The following is a 16,174-nucleotide window of genomic DNA, read 5'->3' as shown; positions in this document are numbered from 1 at the left end:
GTAGTTTTCATATAGAAATTACATTATGATACTCTGTGCAATTCTGCCCTTAATGAAAAGGAAGAATAGGCAATACAGTGAGGGATGAACTGAGCTTTGCTGAGCTCAAACAGAAAGATCAGAATACAAAGTGCAAATTAGTTCTGATTTCTATTGAAAAGTCTAAAGGAACACAGCATGCAGGGACACAGAAAAGGATCAAGCACAGGATGAGACACAACTGGGAAGGGATGCCAGTGATAGTAAGAGATTGCCCTGCAAACATTACTGTAAGAAACACTTAAGAATGTGGTACTGGCTTGTTACTAAACAGAGAAGTAAAATTATATGCATTGTATGAATTAATTCAAGATGTTTATTGCTTTGTTTTGGTCTTTTTTGCACTAACTTTCATCGTTAATGTCACTTGAAAACTGCAGTTACTACTCCTTTTAGCTTACTGCTTTTAAATCACCTGGGCCAAATTTAATATCTCTGTCATTTTAAAAAGATCGTAATTCTTTGTTGATGTTACCATCAGGCTGCTGAGTGAACAGTGTGTGAGAGAGAGCTACGTGAACCAGGTCATAGCACAAGTGTACCTGAAGGTGCAGTGGCTCCTGGGACAACACTGAAGGTAAACTTGGTGAAGTGCATATCCCTCCTATCTGTGTGACAAAGCTGTGCTCTTGAACGGAACTAACCGACTTCCAAAACAGCCCAGGGTGTATGCACATTCATACAGTGGGCAGAGACAGGAGACCAAGCCCTGGAATAAAATGGGAAATGCATCAAATGACAAGATGTCCTCACTGCCAAGAACAGGAGAGAATAAGCAAATGACAGATTGATAAAAAGACAAAGGTTAGCAACTATCTTTGAAAATAGGGTTAAAGGGACAAAAAAAGCACAGAACATTTGTAGACCACTCACTCTAGAAAAAATACAGGAATAAATAAGCAACATTTAAGCACTTAGGAAAGAACAGAAAGATTACCAGTACCCAAGATGTATCAGTAGTACATCATAGGCAGGGTAATTTACTGCTGGGATGCAGTAACAGATCTTTACTGTTGGATAGATGAAAAGCAATCACTCCTGTGTTTTGGTATGGCTGTTGTTATCATCCCACATAACATTTTCATAAGCTACCAATGAATAAATGAGTTAAAAGAAATAAGCACCATATGAATGTGAAACTGCAAAGTTGAACTTACGGGTAGTTATATACCAAAACAGAAGGAAACAATGAGTTGTGTTTCACAGGATTTTGTCCCAAAACTGATGCTATTTAATATTTTCATTAATGATTCAGCAGAATGGACTATATACTTACTAAATGTTCAGATGTATAAAGTTAAGCAAATTAAAACCATATCAAGAGAACAAGACTTCAATTCAAAACAATATTACTTGGAGAAATGACACAAAGAATTTGAATAGGGAATGGTCAGAAGCTGTTTGCTGCAGCAAGAACAATTATCTGAACCCACAGAGAATGGGGAACAACTGATTAGGGAACAGTTCTTCAGAAAGTCATCTGGGATCATATTGTATCATAAACCAAACACAACAACATGTTGTTGCATAAAAAAATCATCATTACAATGGGATACTTTATTCTAGTAACATGGATAGGGGAACAGGAAAAAGCAGAATGAGAATATGAAATCTTCACAGAAAGAAGTATTTAAAAGCAAGGAAAACACTAGTCATTCTCTTTCTGGATGTTGCAGCCATGGTCCTTCCAGCCTAACATTTCTATGATCCTATTTTGCTGGCAAAGCGCAAGGAAGCAAAGCCAACGTTACATTAGCTTTTGGAATTAGTAATTATGCTGTTACATAAAATATCTTCTGCTTACTAATCCTATGAAGGTAATAAATCTAGAAGAAAAAACTGATTTTCCTCCAACAGTGTATTAAAAAAAAGTTAGAAGCAATAAGCAGAAATCAGTTGTAAAATAATATTTTCCCAACTTACCACCTGCAGATCCTGCCTTGCAAATCCATACAGAAATGCTCCCATGTGTTAAGCGAACATACAGATATGTATAACCTTAGCCGCAAATGCAGCAGTCGCATCTTTCCCTTTCAGCATCTAGTATATTGTAAATTGTTTGATTTCTTACTTAACTAAGTTTTATGCCTTTTCATTTACTGTCTTTTTCCATACAAATGCTGTCTGACATAAATCCAAGCTAAAAGGTCCTCAATTCAAATGAGAAAACATTCCATAACAACTTTAATGGTTTTGGATTTTTTTTTAATTTTAGACTTATGGCGTGAAAGCCTCAGCCACTAGAATAGGCAATACAGGCAAACTCGAATTAGCATTTTCAGTTTTGCAAAATATTGGTGAGTTATTCCAGAGTGCTACTATAAAAAAATTACTATTTTTGAAATATGAAATACTAATTCTGTGTAATTTAAAAATAAATAAATAAATACATACATACATAATTCGAAAATAATTCCCTGGATAACAGAAAAATATGCTCCTCCAGGAATGAAGTCTTTATAGTTCACCTACATGTTTTACCATCTCAATACAACAAAACAGGCCTTACTTCTTGTAAAAACGTGGCTAAGTCAAGAAAAGAATGCAGCCTGGAGTACAGGAGTCAGTAAAATAGTATTTTTAGAGTCCTTTAATGGCTACTTCTTTTATTGTTAAATACAAAGAAACACTCTCCACAAAATGCTGTGTATGCATTCAATTATTTTCTATTAAGTGGCAAATGCTGTAACTGATTTATTGCCTTGAGACAGAGATAGATAAATGCTAGGGCAAGAGGCATAATTACTGGGCACTAACATTACTTTTCAGGACAGAAAGATAATTTGTTAATAGTTTTTTCAAGGTCTATTATTTGCAATTAACAACAAATGTTCACGCACTTAACTGTACAGAAGGACCACAGAAGCATGTAATGAAGATACACCAAAAGCCACTCCCATCAAAAGCAGCCTTTCTGGTGGAAAAAGGGACATTTCTATTCAGAAGTCATCTACACTACACTGATCAACTACATAAGTATCTCTGCAGTTGCAAAACACAATTAATTGGATGTCTAATAATTCCAGATGGAAAGCTCTTCTCTCAAGTATTTTTCTTTTAAGTATGAGGTGTTCTGTGGTAAAAATCTAGAATTCTCACAATTCCTTTCCAATTAAACATTCTCATTAGAACAGTAGGAATAATGACTGGAATTAAAATACTTAAACCTTTCTTCAGAGAAACTGAAGGCTGTGAAGGAATCCCAAGAGGATCATTTCAAATTTCCAGGTCTTAGGGCACTACAACTAGTTCCTTGAAGTATATTTAACACAAACATAGGAATTACCTTGGTGATTCAGTGATCAAAAACATGAAGGAGTTGATGATGAAAAGCAAAGGCACAAGTTGTTCACAGATGAGACATGAGACAAGTTAGCAAAGACTGAAGATGGGATCTTCTCCTAACACAGTGTGAAAGGCAGTGTAGAAAAGCACTACAGAAAATGGACTGAGAAGAAGAATACAGAATGTGTAGCAGTCAGTATATTAAGAATGGGACCTCATCTGAAATCCTCATCTGAAAGGAGTTATTGCTTAATAAGAAAAAATTAAAAAGTACCCACATCTTGTTAACAACTTCAGGACTCAAGAGTCCCTGTCTTCTCCTTTCCAGGAAAAGTGATTAACTTGTGTGCACTGGTTTTGCTTGGGATATAATTAATTTTCTTCCCAGCAGCAAGAATGGGGTTTGTGTTTTGGATTTGTGTTAGAAACAGTGCTGATAACTCAGGGATGTTTTTGTTATTGCTGGGCAGGGCTTACACAGAACCAAGGCCTTTCCTGCTCTGCATCCCACCCCACCAGTGAGGAGGCTGCAGATGCACAAGTAACTGAGAGGGGACACATCCAGGACAGCTGACCCCAGGTGACCACATGGATATTCCAGATCATATGGCTTCATGCTCAGCACATACAGCTGGGGAAAGAAAAGAGGAAGGGGGGAGCATTTGGAATGATTGCATTTGTCTTCCCAAGTCACTGTTACGTGTGATGGAGCCCTGCTTTCCTGGGGATGGCTGAACATCTGCCTGCCCACGGTGAATAATTTCCTTGCTTTGCTTGGTATGTGGCTTTTTCTTTCCTTATTAAACTCCCTTCATCTCAACCCATGAGTTTTCTCATTTTTTACTCTTCTGATTTTCTCCCCCATCCCACTATGGGGGCACTGAGTCTACAGAGCCACTCGCTCACTAATAAATTCCTTATCATGGAAGGCAAAACCCTGCCTGTAAGAGAAAGGAAATAAATCCTAATAAACAGAAGAGGATAAAGGTGCAGTGGCCTGTGCACCAGCAAGCTTAGATCACTACATCACGAATTTCACGCGTTTTGCCACTTAGATATTTTACAGGTAATAGTCAAATCAAGAAGAAGGTGAATAAACAACTACTAAGTCAGTTTAGGTATTTTCGTTAAGTAGTTGAAGTTTGATAAAATAGGTCAGGGCCTTGGTTTCAAATACCCACTCTTCCAACTGACTTTCTCATTGCTAAAAATTTTCCTCTAAAAATGAATTAAAGACATCTCCTCTGCAGAAGGATATTTCATGTATGCCAAAAATAAAAACTCTATTATTAAAGAATCCACAGTCTTCAAAGGTAAGGTCAAAGAAGCAATCAAGAACCTGGTTGTAACACATTATGAAGAAGTTTCAAAAGGCACACAATAAAACAACTTGGTAACTCAAAAGCTCAATTTCACCAATACATTGTCCTATAGCTGGGAGAACAAACAGCAGGACTGACAAAATACAGAGTAGTAATTCTGTTAATGAAATTTGACATCTCCTATATAAATTTCAGCACAGCCTTTTAGTATTAAATTGTTCAAAAGCTGTCCCCATTACTTAAGTATTGAAGAGTTGTTAAAACTGCTGTCTTGAGTGAGACATTTGCTAAGACTGCAAGACTGACAGCACACATGCTGTGATGCTCTTTGCATCCATGAAGCAGAACAGCACAAATAATCCAATATGGAATTTGACATTTTTATGTCAAATTAAACAAACTATTTAAGTTTGACCATTAAGAACAGAATCAAATGCAATCATAGATGAGATATGCAGAATTATTTTATGGTTTAATAAAGGAAATTACACTTCTTTGCTCTCCTTAATTAAGACTTGGGTAGGGGGAGAGGAAGGTGAAAAGTACTGGGAATTACCATGATAACTTGTTGCAACTTATTTACAAAAAGAACATTAAAAATTTATGGAAATCAAAATAACCTAGACATACTTTTACTCTAACCACTTCCATTGTATGCACAGTACTGTTAATAAAATACAAACACTACCCAAAATTTAATCGCTGCTGACTGCTCTTACTGGAATTATTTGCAGTTTCTCAACCTCTGCACACACACAGTTTTCATACAGTACACCCAGTTTTGCCAGTATTAAATTGCTGGCTCCACCTAGTGTTGTTCATGCCCTATTCCAATAGGCACTGAAAAGCAGAGAGCCAGGCGTAACACAGAGCTGTGCACTACTTCTGCTTGCTCCTTGGAAAAGCACCCATCATCCACCTCACAGAACTGTGCACACCCAGAGCAGCATTTTCATCAGCACTGACTGAAGAGCTCCCACAGCCCCTCACTTAGCCAAAAGAAGCCACCTTCCTTTGCTCTTGTGGAGACAAAAAAGGGAGCCAGAAGTCTTCTGATAACTTACTCAGAACACACTTTGATTCCACTGATGAGGTAGTATTGCTATCACTGTGACAGACCCTTTCAAGATCAGAGATGTTTCTCAGAAAAACTGTTCCTCCAATATGGACTGAGCCTAAGGAATAGCAGATGGCTCATCTCTCTTTTCTGGGAAAAGAATATCTGGATACCACTTCTATTTGGTATCTAGGAAGCTTTTAACACAAAATGATTTTAGGCTGCATTTTATCTACCTTGATTGAAGCAATGGCTCAGCTTTAGTTAGGGCTGTGTCGGAACTGGAATGCAGACAGGGCTGATTCACCAGTTTGCATGTAACAAAGTTTCACTACAGAACAAATTTTACAGTTCTTATATGCTACAATGATTTGTACTCAGTTCACCAAAATACAAGCTGCACTAACATTCAGATCTTATGATAACTTGACTTAGTATCTGCAGACCAGAAGATACTATTTTTTTCTTACAAACACCAACTTGTAAATTCGTGTTTTAATCTTCTAAAAGTCCTACTACTAAAGTTACCTACAGGTAAACAGATAACAGTAGTTTTGAATGCTTCCTAGTGGCTGAAGAGAATCAAAACTTTCTTCACATGATAGTAACTACCACAGTCTTTGTCACAGAAAAATATTGTGCTGCTGTCCTCTAGCACCATCTTCTCACTGAATTCCTTCACCTGGAATTCACATTCTAGAGCCTGAAGAGTTTGCATCATTGTCCTCCAGGACCTGCTGATGCTACTGGACTTTATACTTTGGCCTGACAGGTAGGTTTAGTATCAGAGAGTAAAAGGGAAAACCTGGATCACCTTGCTGTCCCAGGAACCCCTTCAGAAACTTACTCTGCAGGTCCTTAAAACGTGTGGGACTTTGACTGTCAGGCTGTTTTCTTCCAGAACTCACTCCTAAGAGCCAGAAATCATCTTCAGATTCTGAGTCTCATTTTATTCAGGCACACTGTTTTCTTGTGACAGCACTATTCTTTCATCTTATAGTGGTTTACAGCAAGCCAATTAATAACAATCTCTATTTTGGTTTCAGTCATTATACCTACGGGTTTTAAAGCTGTTCACTTTAAAAACATTAAGACAAATAAATAAAAAATAGATAAACCCATTTAAATACAGTGCACACTTACCTGTAAGCATTAATATAATCCTTTCTGTGTTGTAGAAGAAAATCTTTCAGCTTTCCAATATGAGAAATCTAAATGAATAGAAATCATAATTAAATTTCAGATAATGATTTATTTTATGGTTTAAGTTTAGTATTCTATACTTCCAACATGAATTCATAAATTTCTTAATATATCATTAAATAGAATAATAAAATTTACTCTTTTTTACTAGAATTTTCAGATTTTCCAAGCAATCAATACATAAAAATAATCTAAGAAAGATCTGTTGTATTGAAGTCCAGCTTGGAGAACAGCAGTAAAAATACACATCTTCCCAAAAAGCATAAACTAAATGGTAAATATAACTACAATACTAAATGTTAAAAATATTAAACACTGTAACACAAAACATTATCTAAATTCTCAATCCAGAATTTAATGTACATTTTGGAAATAAATTCATTTTGGAAGACCACGCAAGAAATTTTTCAATTCTTTACTGACCAGGTATACAATATTAAATTCAGCTATCAAAACTCGTATGGCAAGGTACTGACCCTCTCCCTTCTACTTTTCCCACAATACAGTGACCAATTTGTGCCCAAACTAAAGTAGTATCTCTGCTGATAATCATTAGTAATCTTTGCCAGATCATACATCCCAATTAAATTTCCATTTCTGAATTTCCACCTCATTCTGGGTAACTTTTACTATAAATCACTTTATTTTCTTTTTAAAGAAATCGTTACAAAGATCTTTTGGAAAGCCAAAAAAAAAAAAAAAAAACCTGAAACAACTTCTGCAAACTTCAGTCTGATTTAAAAGATTTGGTGTAGCATAAGACACTGCTTATTTTAGAGAATGGAGGAACTACAGAAGTGTATCTTCATTCACCACAGAAATGAGAAGACATGATCAGTAAAGGGAAAAGGGAAGAGAATTCTATACATTAGAAGTATATATTTTCCAATGCAACTTTTAAAACTATATTCTCAAAGAGTAATTAATAATTCAGTGTAGACAAAGCATGCAAGGAATTTTACAAAATGAAAGTTGGTTTTGTTTACAATAAATACAGTTTACTCCATGTATCTGGGAAAAAGTATCAGAAACTGTTCAAGTCTTAAAATCCCATTTTCATGCAAATGATCTTTGCAATTAAACAAACAAACAAACAAAAACATAGAGAAAGAACATAGAATAGTTTGGATAAATAGAAGATTAATTCCCCCAATTATTTGTTTTTTCAAAAGCAGTCTTTGAGAAGAAGTGCAAGGAAAAAACGTACTTAGTAAGACCACAATAAATTATACAACTCAAGATAAATGTTTCCTTGTGCAATTAAATAAGCCTCCATTTCCATATTATTATTATTTGGTCTGTTTCAGTTTTACTCTAATTCATCATATTGAATATGGATTTTCCCAGTCTTCATGTTTAAAGTTTTCTGTGTGGTTAACCCAGGAAAATTCATCCCACCCATAGCAAACCGAGTTCTGTCAGTACCTTCAGGAGTCTCCCAAAATGTGTTAGCACCATTACACACAGGGAGGGAAATACTGCAATTGCTACAAGACCAACGAGGCACAAAGGGTAAGCTAAACCATTCTACGGATGTTCCTTCTCATCGCCACTTAACTTATTATTTGTACAGTAATCGCCTTCTCAGCTCAGATTTGGTATGTCATCAAATTTGCTGAATAGATAAATGAAGCTTGACTATGAAAGCAAAACATCTGAAACAGTTATACAGTGTTCCAGTAGAACAATAATTAATATGCAGAAAGAGGTACTACAGAGGACAAAACAAATGTGAAATTAGAAACATTTCAAAACATTTACATTAATGCACAAGAAAACACTAAACTAGAATATAGATAAGCAAAATTTTGTAAGCAATAAATCTTAATATTACTGCAATAGCTACAATTTAGGAGTGATTAACAAGCAGAAAGAATCAGGATGACAAGCAAGAGCACTGTCTTACAGTAATTAATTCATCTAGTCACAAAGAGCATTCTATTTAGGCTAAAATTGTCATCATGTGTTTGAATTGCACTGACCCCACTTTGCCTCTCCTTCATTCATAAAGCTATTTTCATGAATTTAGAATGACACCATTATGCCCATACTCACATCAGGCTCTTAGTTCCCAAGATTTGCATCAGAAGTGAGACTTCTTGTTTAAGTTTCCCTCAAATTCTATCAGCATCTTCTGCAATCCTGCACTGCAGATATTTCTTTTGCCTTTTGTTACCATGTACTACTGGCATAGCTTTGAACTCAATTTGTCATAACCACATGAACAAAATTAACTTTTGTTATTAAAAAGACGGTCTCACTAGTATTAAAGTGAGGAAAATTTAATTTTATTTTAAAAAATTGATTGGTGTTTTGTATGATGTTTGACTTTTTTGTAGACACAAAATATCCCTCATTATACAAACATAAATCTTGACAGTATCTCCAGTGTCACCAACTTGAAATTATTCTGGTGTTATCAGAGACCCACCATACAATCTTTACAAAGTTATCAAGCTTCAGCCTAAAGGGAATAAGGCTTCTCCCTATTACAACTGAGTGGTTTTATTAGAATCCTATTACTCTTATTATTGTTAAGTTATTGTCTAACTCCTGGTTTTACTGATTACCAACATCTGTACATCACTTCTTTCTTCAGAATGGTCCTTTCCCTTAAAAATTCTGCTTCCCTGCATGTGTGTTTGACTTTACTGTCAGTAATTCTATCTATCTATCTATCTATCTATCTATCTATCTATCTATCTATCTATCTATCTATCTATCTAATATAGCCCAGACAAATAACCCCAATCTTTTATTTCCTCCTCACAAAGCAGTTCTGAATTTGTGGAACCCACAGCTTTCCTCTGCATTTGTTCCAGTTTGTATGCATCCACTTCCAATGCAAATGACTAGAAAGGCATTTACTGGTATTGGTTGCTTTTTAACTATTTCTGCTGGAAACACCTTTTTTTGTACTATTTTTTCTAGATCCCAGCATGTATGTTGCTTTTACGCCACTGGTCCATGGCTTTTTCCTTATTAATTCAGTCTAGAGTCCATGACTAAACCATTCCTCATCTATCACATAATCACATGACAAATCCACACTTTTTGCTAGTTTTCTTTTTATTAAGATAGCTAAAGAATGTTTTAACTTTAAGAGGGTTTTAACACCATTAGCTACTCATTGTGAATTTGGCCAAATCTAACTTTATCTCTGTAAAAAAAGTCTTCCCTTCTGCACCAGTTTTCTTAGTCAGTTTATCTTTCTCATCCTGCTTTCCACTGCCTCTAGGGTAAGTTTTTGTATCTTCTCTAATTAATCTTTCAAGTAGATCTAGTAGAATTTTAAATCCCACTTGCATTTCAGCACACCCATTTTTCCACTCCATTTACCCATCCATCATAACTGCAACTTCCAATTTGCTCTACATGCCTGCTTTCAAAACATTTATATCACCAGTTCACACAGGTGTCAAAAGGATAGATGACAGCAATTTGAAGAAGCACAAACACATCTGAGTATTTGCCTCTTGTCATGGTTCTCACTCCTTGCATCTGAAAATTGACTTTTTCTGAAAGCCTGGAGCAGAGAAATAAGGCTTTCCTTCAACCCTGAAATAAAGAAATTATTTCCTTTCTTCCTCCTTACCCCCCCAGAGTTAGGAGGGCTTACAGAACAGCCCTTTGTAGTTGTAGCACTCTTGCACTACACAACTAAACTTATCTTACAGGGAAGAACACTCCTGAGTTTCCAGGTAACTGTCATTTCTAAGGGAATCAGGGGAATAAAATACCTTTCCTCACAATATTGTGAGTTACATCATTACAGCAACAGCATCTTCTTGGGTTTCCGTTCACTACCAGAATATGGTGCCTTATGTTCCTTCTAACAATGAAGGTCACTTGGCAAACTCCAAGCTCTCCCTCTTCTCTTCCCATTCCCACTGGCACTCCCTTAAGGGTTAATACCACACCCCAAAACACTGAAATTACTTTTTTTTTTAAATTACTCTTCTGGAAAGAACTGGTTTCTTTCATTTCAGCTTCACAAATACCTGTATCAGCATAAGGGAGAGCAGGAGCTGAACAGTAGGGAACTTCTTACAAGATGCATCTGCCATGAATAGATAAGGTATATTTAATTATAACCTAAAAAATTCATCATGATAACCTCCTAAGCTCAGGTCCTGAATCTGGAGACTCTGGGTGTTATTTAAATACCCCCAAGTGTAGTTCTGATCATGGAAACCCAACTGATTCTCTACAGTGAAGCAGCACCAGTTTGCCACTATGTGGCAAACAAAAGCATCAACATCATGCAAGTGAAAAACACTACAAATTCACGTAAAAGCCTGCAATGTAACTTTTTTTAAGTTACTTTAGGTTCCAGTTTGCACTTGATCCTCACTGTAAACTATCTCTTTAATACATATATCTGTGTTTTATTGCCACTATAGATTTTTTAAACCACTCCTATTAAAACATAAAAGCAATTATTGCATCTAATGCAGGTCTGACACAAAAGGAAGCTGTGAATGGCTGCCATCTGCTACCACAGGTGGCATGCACAGCTCTATTTATACTAGGGGCCTGCACTAGAAATGGTAGATGCTCCTCTGCTTAGAGATTTTTGTAATGATTTCAGAGCAGGCTAAGTTGTTTAAAAAGATGAGAAACAGGAAAGCATTGCCTCCAAAGCAGCATCTTGATGAGATGCCGAGACTTTAGAATGAATATGCTGACTACACTTCCTTCAGTCTCTCGGCAATACATACAGCACTTCTTTCCACTCCCAACAAAGAACTGACCACTCATGAAACAGTAGGTTCCAATTTGCATGCATTTAACCCACTGCAAGAAGCAGCAGCATTGTTTACGATTAAAATGATTGGAGTAGGTTCCCGTGACATATTGTAGAGAGAACTCAACCATGCTGAATAGTCATTCTCATTGAACAAATATAGCATTTTATCAAATTTACTCTTCCATCAGAACAATGCACAACTATTTCCTACCATATAAAATTGACTGTTACACTTTGTGCTGTATTGCTGCTCTGAATTTTTTTAAATGTTGTACTTTGTTAAAAGAATTACTTAAAACCAAAACATAATAGAAAGGCTTTTGTAAAAGTTGTGAGAGACATGGTATTTACTGTTGATTCAGCAGCACTAACAAGTACTGCTGACTATAGTGCCATAGTAACCCTAAAAACAAGGGGGAAAAAAAACCCTAAACAAAATTTTACATTTAATTTTCCAATATGTTTGAAAAACATTATCTCCAATGTCTCACCTAAACAGATTCCATCTACAGATTCATTAAAAGGTGACTATATTCTACAAGCCCCTTTGCAAGAAGTGGAAAACTTAATATTGTTTTAATATTAGTATCTAGACACCTATTATGTTTTCAATTCCAAACATATAGTCAAGCTGAACATTCCCATTGCCTATTTCAAGGGAATTTCTCAGTTTCAGTAAGACATCAGCTTATGAACAGGAACTGCATGTTTCTACCAAAACAAGCAGTCTTACTTCTAGGAGGAAATCCCATAATTAGTGCAAGGACATAAACTTGTTTTTCCAGTGTCTAAATCATATTAACAAAAAATTATAACAAAAAAATTTACAAAATAAAGTGAAATTTTCCATGGTTAGTGCATGTAATGAAGGTAAGTGTTTTGACTTCCAGAAGTCTGGAGTAAAACCCAAATAGTATAGATACTATAAATGGAATCACAATTTATATTAAATAAATTTGAAAATAAGAGCTTTGCCTCTTACCTGAACTATTTCAGTTAAAACCTAGTTAGAAATGTTTTGATGCAAAAATTACTCCTATAGTAACCATTTCCAGTACAAACTACCTTTGAATAGATATATGAACTTTTTAAAAATACAACACAAGACAGGTGAGGTTCCACACTGGTTATATTTTACCTAGGTTATATTTTAAACACTGTCAGCCCATTGAATCAACACAGGCTTTTGCTGGATGTTGCTAAGAACTGACAAAATTTTTACTTTAAAAGTACTGTTACCTAGTACTGTTACCTGGATCTTACATTTCAGAACTGGAACTTTCAAAAGATGGAATTATGTAATTCGCTGGTACAGTGACATGTAACACAGATTAAATAAATTAAGTTAAACTAAAGTTTGAATCAGGAGCCGGAACTCTACATTTAATCGTGTGAATTCTGCCCTTTAAAGGATTTGCTGGCGAGTTCCCAGCAGGCCATGAGGTGGAGCTGTGTCCCCAGGATTGAGGGAGGGACGCACTGGCTGCCTCCACACATCAACCGGCCAGTTTGCAGCTGATTTGTCTCTTGAGGGGATACATTTGGTTTAGGTTTCCCCAGCAAACGTGAAAGTTTCTAAAATAGGTCACGCAGATCAATTGCTCTCGTAACCTGAGACCCAAAAGAGCAAATAATATCTAAACTGTAGCGTGGGGGTGGCCCGGAGCTGGAAGCGGGGAGCAGGAGGCGAGGAGACAGCCAGCCTGGCTACCTCTAATCTCAGGAAAATTGTGACTTTGTTCAGTTTCTGTTTTACATCAGCATATATGTTACAGCAAGGGGCAGAAAAACATTTCTTATTGCATTTTATTAGTAGTCTTGCATTTGATGCAAAGGAATTAAACAAGAATGGGGGACCTCATGCTACCAAAATGTGTGGTATATGGGACAAGAATGTGCAAAACTGAATTAATTGAATTAAAAGCCATGAAAAGGAAGAGTGAGGCTACTTGAAACTTCAAGGTAAAGATGGGACAACATTTTAAAAATATTCTTTGGAAGATGTTTAATATTATCAGTATTTTTCTAATTTAAAACAACACTTTTTTAAAAAATAAAATGAAAGCAAAATTTTAAGGAATCATTGCAGAAGATTTCATTTGTCAGTTGTGGAATACTGGAAGTTAAAACCTGTCTGCAGAATACCACAGGCAGCATTTGGCGCACATTAAGAAATCTTTAAACTGCAGTAAGAAGCAAAGCCAATTTCCTGACACCTGGTCTGGAGTAGAGAAAACTTTATTTTGCTTAATATCAAACTTTCAAAAAGAAAGAAGTAAAAAAGCATTGTCTTGTACATTTAAAAAAACAAAAAACAAAACCAGTTGGCTCTAAACAATTAATTTTTCTTTTGTTCTTGCTTTACTTAATATATTTTTATATATACTGTCTGTGGTTCAAAAATTATTTCACTGATTTATGCTACTGTCAGTTTACATTTAAATACTTTGCCTCTAACATGCACCTTAGATCTGTATTTGGTTATTTTTATTTTTTATTCATAGTAAATTACCCACAATAGGAAATTTTGTAGTCAATAACTCACTATCTCAAAATGTTAGGCTTTTAGGCTGATACTATCTTACTACGCTTTCCATAAAAATAATCCAGAATTAGTGTAAGATTCAGTCAAATATACCAAGAAAAAATTATTCTTGCAATTTTGTGACACAACTGCTAACATTTGTCACTCAAATCTCTTCTAATAAGAGTCAAACAAAAGTAAAATCCAAGAGATCAAAAACTCCAGTTTCCCACTGACCACAATAAAGACTGAAAGTACCCAGTATTATCACTAGGTTTCACTGGAGTGTTAGTTGGGGCTGATAAATGTTTTAAAAATGTGTAATGATATTGACAGCAAACTCCACCTGTACAGAAAAAATACTTTGAAGACACTGATTTTTATTTTCTTTTTAGGAAATTATCCTCAAATGTATTGTATATCCTTAGAACTGTTTTTAATGCTTTGCACTTCCAGCATTTGTAAACAGAAGGGAAATAAGGTGTCATTTTTAGGGTAATTACTCAAAAATACTCAATTTCAACTCTGAACCAGAAAAAAGCAAAACACATAGACTTTAAGACAGAGCTCTGCATTAATGTTGTCATGGTTTCCTTAGCTCTTGTGGGAACACACTGGTTTGACACCATCACATATAGAAGCCCATCCAGATATTCTGAAAATGGTCTGTAGACAGTCGATAGAAACATGAGTTAACCTGAAAAAGTTAACAGTAGGTTTCTTACAATGTAGCATCGTGCTAAATGGTTTTAGTAATTAGTTTTCATTTACTGTCAGCAGCAACAAATACTTGCAATTAAAAAAAAAGAGCACAACATCTGATTTTAATAAAACTTACTATTTCTCTTTTTCTTGTTTATTGTCAAACTCTAATCATAACTTTCTTTCACATTTATATTTTTACACAATCATCCAAAACCTCATTGACTAAAATATATACCCCACAACAATTGTGTGGGATGTTTTGGTTGAGAGATACAAGGAAATTGGTCAAAATACGTATTTACAATAACTGGCCTTTACCACTGCTGTTGAAAATGCTCCATTTACAACCTTTCAGTAAATGCATTCAACGTTGCTTGTGTCTTTCTGTAAGAGATATTTTCCTTGTCCCTTGTTCTCACAGTCTGAGCTCATTTTAGTCGTACATTTTCTTGGCTGAAAAATGTTCTATAATATAAAGAGAGACGTCCAGTCTCATTTAACAGATACTCAATAATAAATGGTTACTCTTCCTAATCATTATTATTATTATTATTTATTATTATTATTAATTATTATTATTATTATTATTTTGATTTTCTGAAAGGTTTTTGCGGTGCAATTCAGAGAGTTCCATGCACAAGTGCTTCACTTCGGGACCAAGCTGAATCTGTTTCAGCTCATTGCAGAGCACCGCAGGAGCTGGGCCCGGGGCCGGGGCTGAGCCCGGGGCCGGGGCTGAGCTCGGGGCCGGGGCTGAGCCCGGGACTGAGCCTGGGGCCGGGGCTGACACCGGGACTGAGCCTGGGGCCGGGGCTGACACCGGGACTGAGCCTGGGGCCGGGGCTGACACCGGGGCCGAGCCCGAGCCCGAGCCTGGGGCCGGGGCTGACACCGGGGCAGGGGCCGAGCCTGGGGCCGGGGCCGAGCCCGAGGCGCCGCCGCGGCCGAGCTCCCGAAGCCGCGGGCAGAGCTGAGCCTCGCTCAGGCTCCACAGTCCCTCTGCCAGGCCCTTCCCACTCAGAACTCTACGTTATGGATGTATTTACATTCATACACCCACACTGATATAGAGCACGAACCGACACAACACCTATTCTGTCTCAAAAATAGTATTCAGAGAGGCAAGTATTTCCTGGATTTTCATCACTGGTACAATAATGTTCATAATGCAAAAATGCTTCTACTACGTTTCATCACCTTCATTTGTATTATATAGACTGAATATTAATTTAGTGATTGTTCTAGCATTTATACCAAATAAGTTTCTCCCCCTCTAAAGCACCAAGACC

At 36.3% G+C, this 16,174-nt stretch overlaps 1 protein-coding gene across 3 annotated transcripts in view; it reads right to left on the bottom strand.

The window, feature by feature from the left end:
- Positions 1–16,174, bottom strand: part of STX18 (syntaxin 18) — a 59,762-nt gene that overhangs the window by 18,892 nt on the left and 24,696 nt on the right. For 2 of the 3 annotated variants that reach the window (XM_086887912.1, XM_086887913.1), the window contains one exon: positions 6,847–6,914. In XM_086887912.1, the coding sequence (XP_086744038.1) occupies positions 6,847–6,914 (68 nt within the window). Of the gene's footprint in view, positions 1–581; positions 749–6,846; positions 6,915–16,174 lie in introns of all 3 variants that reach the window. The other variant, XM_086887914.1, reaches the window with a different exon arrangement.

Source organism: Cyanistes caeruleus, chromosome 5 (genome assembly GCF_971803275.1).
Source record: "Cyanistes caeruleus chromosome 5, bCyaCae1.hap1.1, whole genome shotgun sequence".
NCBI classification, from domain to species: domain Eukaryota; kingdom Metazoa; phylum Chordata; class Aves; order Passeriformes; family Paridae; genus Cyanistes; species Cyanistes caeruleus.
This window is presented reverse-complemented; position numbering and strand designations above follow the sequence as displayed.